The sequence below is a fragment of the Arvicanthis niloticus genome, chromosome 7 (genome assembly GCF_011762505.2).
Source record: "Arvicanthis niloticus isolate mArvNil1 chromosome 7, mArvNil1.pat.X, whole genome shotgun sequence".
Classification (NCBI taxonomy): Eukaryota; Metazoa; Chordata; class Mammalia; order Rodentia; family Muridae; genus Arvicanthis; species Arvicanthis niloticus.
Window position 1 is genome coordinate 87,849,213 of NC_047664.1, and position 5,393 is coordinate 87,854,605.

At 46.6% G+C, this 5,393-nt stretch overlaps 1 protein-coding gene across 1 annotated transcript; it reads left to right on the forward strand.

Moving 5' to 3' along the window:
• The first annotated feature begins 421 nt into the window (after positions 1-421).
• On the forward strand, positions 422-2,394 carry Utp3 (UTP3 small subunit processome component). The gene has a single exon (XM_034508928.2). It carries the CDS (start codon positions 929-931, stop codon positions 2,330-2,332), a length of 1,404 nt encoding a protein of 467 aa, XP_034364819.1. The 5' UTR covers positions 422-928; the 3' UTR covers positions 2,333-2,394.
• The last annotated feature ends 2,999 nt before the right edge of the window (positions 2,395-5,393 follow it).

Here is a 5,393-nt window from a genome sequence, read left to right on the forward strand (position 1 = left end):
AGAGCCCAACACGCTAGCAGGCATGTTTGGTGTTTGATCAATGTTGACGAACACAACAATGAATAATCATTAAATACTGCAATCCAATTCTATACTTAGGGGGCCTGTCCTTCGACGGCGGCCCGCCGCTCACAGCTTCCAGAACGTCTACAAGAGCGAAGCTTTTCCAGCAGAAGGAAACCGCGGTGTCTCTTCCCCTTCCCGGGAGCGTCGCCCCCAGAAAAGCCCCAAAGTCCGCCCTCGGACTCGCCTCGCGGGGCCCAGAAACGCGGCGCCTACAATGGCAACCGCCAGGCAAAAACAGAGAAAAGAACCAGCCGGGAGGCGGAGGCTAGCCTGGGCAACATGGCGAGGCCCCGCTTCAGAAGGCAAGGCAGACCCAAAAGAAAACCTGACTAACTTCCACTCTGGAAACGGAGAAAACTAACCGTGAGCTGGGAAACTGTCGAGCGTAGCCCGCTGGGAGCCCTGCCGGCGCGTGGGGACGTAGAGGCCCAGCGCCCTCTGTGGGCCGCAGGCTGTCTCGCGGCGACGCTGGCGGGATTCCGGCTCCACGCCGGAAGTCGCGAGAGAGAGAGAGAGCGCGGAAGTCGCCACAAAAGGCTCGGCGGAACGGAAGGTCCTTAGCCTAGCGTTCCTACCCGGAAGTGTTTTAATTCGCCGGAACCGACTGGCTTTTTAAAAAGCACGGCGGGATTACGCTTACGGGGCCGAGCGGAAGTTCAGGCACGCGCCCTGTGAGGAGAGCACACTGGGAGCGGAAGGAAGCCGGCCTTTCCCAGCCTCTGATCCGGTAGCCACCCACCAGTGTGGCGCGGAGCGTGCTGCTCCTGCAAGCTTCTGGTTGCCCGCATCGTCGTTTCTGCGCGGAGGTCAGAAGTGGCGGAAGTTGCAGGGTCGCTGAGGAACCCGAGGCCGCAGGTGAGCCATGGTGAAGAGATCACGGCGGCGTGGAGCGGCCCAGTGGGCCGCCGTGCGAGCCAAGGCAGGTCGCACCGCCACGGACGAAAATGAGGACGATTTAGGGATGCCGCCCTCTCCAGGGGACTCCAGCTACTACCAAGACCAGGTAGATGAGTTCCATGAAGCGCGATCTCGGGCAGTCCTGGCTAAGGGCTGGAACGAAGTCGAGAGTGGGGAGGAGGATGGCGATGAGGAGGAAGAGGTGCTACCTCTAAATGTTGATGATGAAAACGACGAAGATGGAGAGAGTTCGGAGGAGGAGGAGGAGGATGACGAGGATGAGGATGATGGTGGGAGCTCCGTGCAGAGTGAGGCTGAGGCCTCTGTGGATCCTAGCTTGTCCTGGGGTCAGAGAAAAAAGCTTTATTATGATACAGACTATGGTTCCAAATCCCGAGGCCGTCAGACTCAGCAAGAAGTAGAAGAGGAGGAGAGAGAGGAAGAAGAGGAGGCACAGGTAATTCAGCGGCGCTTGGCCCAAACCCTGCAAGAGGATGATTTTGGAGTCGCTTGGGTGGAGGCCTTTGCAAAACCGGTGCCCCAGGTAGAGGAAGCTGAGACTCGGGTTGTGAAGGATTTGGCTAAAGTCTCGGTAAAAGAGAAGCTGAAAATGTTGAGAAAAGAGTCACCAGAGCTCTTAGAGCTGATAGAAGACCTCAAAGCCAAGTTGACAGAAGTGAAGGACGAGTTAGAGCCCTTGTTACAGTTGGTGGAGACAGGGGTCATTCCACCTGGAAAAGGAAGCCAATACCTGGAGACTAAGTATAACCTCTACTTGAACTATTGCGCCAACATTAGCTTTTATTTGATCTTAAAAGCCAGGAGAGTCCCTGCACATGGGCATCCTGTTATAGAAAGGCTTGTTACCTACAGAAATCTGATCAACAAACTGTCGGTTGTGGATCAGAAACTGTCCTCCGAAATCCGTCACCTACTTACAGCCAAGGACGGTGCTGTAAAGAAAGAACTCAATCCAAAAGCAAAATTAACCAAAACCAAGCCAAAGTCTGTAAAGCAGTCTGCTGCTGGTGCTGACCTGACTGATGAGGCTGCACTAGAGTTCTATAAGGAAATGGAAGACAGGCAAGAGTTGAAGAGAAAGAAGGAAGAAAACAGTGCTGAAGAACAGGCTCTCGAAGAGCAAAGTGCGAAGAGAGCCATTACCTACCAGATTGCTAAAAATAGGGGACTTACACCCAGGAGAAAGAAGATAGATAGAAACCCCAGAGTGAAGCATAGGGAAAAGTTCCGAAGAGCCAAAATTCGAAGAAGAGGCCAGGTTCGTGAAGTGCGTAGAGAAGAACAGCGGTATAGTGGTGAACTCTCTGGCATTCGTGCTGGAGTTAAAAAGAGCATTAAGCTTAAGTAAAGTTGCTCTTTGGCCTAACTTTTAGCAGTTATTTCAGGTCAATAAAAGTGTTTTGAAGTAAAGTGATTGTGTTTGTGTGTAATACCTAGTTGGGTTTTTTTGTTTGTTTGTTTGTTTGTTTTTTTAAAGTTTAAGATTTGTTGTCAACAGGGAAATGGGGGGTTGTTGGGCTTTGTTAGGTGGTCCTTTGTACTGGGTGCTGGGAATTTGAACCTGGAACCTGTGCATAACCAACCAAGCACTCATACAAGTGAGCTTTGTCTCCAGCCCTGGGTTGCTACTTTATTTGCCCATTAAAGTCCTACTAAGAATGTAATTGGAGGAGAAAAAAAAACTAATGTTTTAGCAAATGTTAGTCTAGAAAATGTATATGTGTTCATATGGAAAGAATGCACCCTTGACAGTCGTTGTTTTGTTTGGGGGAGGCGGGTTTTTTGTTTGTTTTGTTGTAAGATAGCCTGCAAAAGGGACCTAACAGGTTTCAATTGTAATTCTTGAAGCAGAATATTTGTATATGTGAGTTTGATGTTAAGATGGATTCCATACATCTGTGGTTTAAAAAAAGCACCTTTGGCTAAATGTGACAAAAAGGAAAAGGTAACTACACCAATTGCATTGTTTTTAATAATCCTTTTTCTGGTAAATAATATAGAAATTCCATATCCCCTCTGCTGGTGATTGGCTGTGGTTGCTATCTATGCTGACTCTCAGTTTGCTGAGGATTTTAGGTTAAACTTATGTATGCAGTTGTCTAGCATCCTTACAGTAACATGATGCGGCTGTAATAGTCACAGATGAAGAGGCTAGAGTTGAGAAGAAGAGCTGATGCAGTGGGTTGGGGCCCTTGTTCTGCAAATAGGCAGACCTGAGTTTGAGTCCCAAACAACAACAAAAACAGTTACTTGTGCCTGTAACCCCAGTTTTGGGAAGTGGAGATAGATAGATCCCTATAACTCACTTGCCTGCCAGGCTAGCCAAAAGCAAGCTTCCAGCTCAGAAAGGGACCAATCAGGCAATAAGGCAGAAAGGATAGAGGAGACACCAACCTACCCTGCTGTGACCTCTGCATGCATGCATTTACTGGCCCTATTACCCACATTTTGAAAATGAAATTTGGGTCAGAGAGAATTAACATCTTCAAAAATCACAAAGTTTTTATGCATCGTAGGCAAGATTTCAACCTAGCCTTGGTAACTTCAGAGCTTAACTCCTTTTCAGGTGATGGAGAAAAGCATGCATTTTGAAGTTTCCTGGGTGATCTTTGAGTAAATTGAGTTTCATTTTCTTCTTCTCTTAGGATAACTGTTTACCAGCAGACTAATTAGACCACTTGAATTTTAAGCCAGTCTTATTTAGTAACTATGACTTTAAACAAAATACTTGGTGTCTGTGTGCCTTGGTTCTGTTTTTTGTTATTTTGTGTAAAACATGGGCTGTGGGCCTGAGGATATATAACGCCTGGTTTCCAGGGAGGCCTTGGGTTCAGTCCTGCTTACCTCTTAATCTGGACTCTGGGGGGGTTAGCATATAATCCCAGCACTTGAAATGGAAGTGTCATGATCAGATGTTGTTCAGGGACATGGCAATTCAAGGCCAGGTTGCCGATTTGAAACACTGTTGGCTAAGAGTAGTGCCTACTTTGCAGGATTTATGAGAATTAAGTGAACTAATCCATGAAATATTTAGAACATCAGTTACACAGGTGTCACGTAAGTGTTGGGTTATCAGTAGAAAGTTAATATCCTACATGGGACCCTGTCTCCACACCATAGTTCAAGGCTAGCTAGACCGATTAAACCTGGATTATACTTAAGGACATGGCCAAACAATTGTGCGTTTGGCCTCAGGTCAGATGAGCTTATAGTCTCCACTTTTACCACTGAGCATGCATCTGGTCTACTTTACCTTTTCCTCAAATTGAACATTAAATGATTGTTACAGCCAATTAAGTAATAAAAGTCTGAGGAGTTGAGGGCTTAAAACAGGCTGGCCTTGAACTTGCTATGTAGATAACAGTTTACCAACATCCCTGGCCCATAAAGTTGGGAACTAGAATGCCTAGGAGGCAGTGGTGAATGCATAGTGTGTATATGCCTATTCAGCCAGCTTCTGTGAGCACCAGGTGGCTCTGGCTCTAACCGGCACTCCAGGAGATTCGGATGGAGCACTGCAAAGTCCTAGGCTAATCATACAGCATTAAGTTTCTCCCAGCTTGTAGCATTAGGTAGACTGTTAACTACACGAATGAGGTAAGAAACTAAAACTGGATAGTATTAGAGAATACTTTCCAAACAGTGGATTTTTTTTTTTCTCTAGAACTATAGAAGAAATCACATTTTATACCTTGTCAGCTCCATGAAACCAGAAGCCCATGGAGTTTGGTTAAAAAAAAAATTGGGGGGGTGGGGGGTAGGGGGACTCAGCTCTACAGTGGAATGCTTACAGAGTGTGGTCAATTCAAGAACTGTAAGACAACCAGCATAAAACTGAAGTGCTGGGAGGATGGAGCAGAAGGATTGCCATTAGTTCAAGTTCAAGACCAATATTGGCCATAAACCCATACCCTATATTAAAGGCCCACGTGGTGGTGCACAACTTTAGTCCCAGCACTCCAGAGACAGATGGGTCTCTGAGTTCATGGCCAGCTTAGAACAGAGCAAGTTCCAGAACAGCCAGGGCTACACCCAAACCCTGACTCCAGAAATAAAGGGAAATTAGATATACTATGGAATGTTTCTTTTGTTGGGGGTTAATGGATACAGGGTCACTTTGTGCTTTAGGTAAATGAGGGGATTAGTGAAATTAAGTTAACAAGTGTATTAATACCTTGAATTTTTTTTAATAAAGTGGTCAGTTGTAGACATTTTTGTTTTGCAAGTTACTTTTTTCCCCCTTTCCCCTTTCACTTCTTTCTCTCCCTCCAGCCCTGCTCACTCCAGCCCCAAAGGTTTTTACTTGTAAGTACACTGTAGCTGTCTTCAGACACCCAAAAGAGTGCATTGGATCCCATTACAGATGGTTGTAAGCCACCATGTGGTTGCTGGGATTTGAACTCATGACC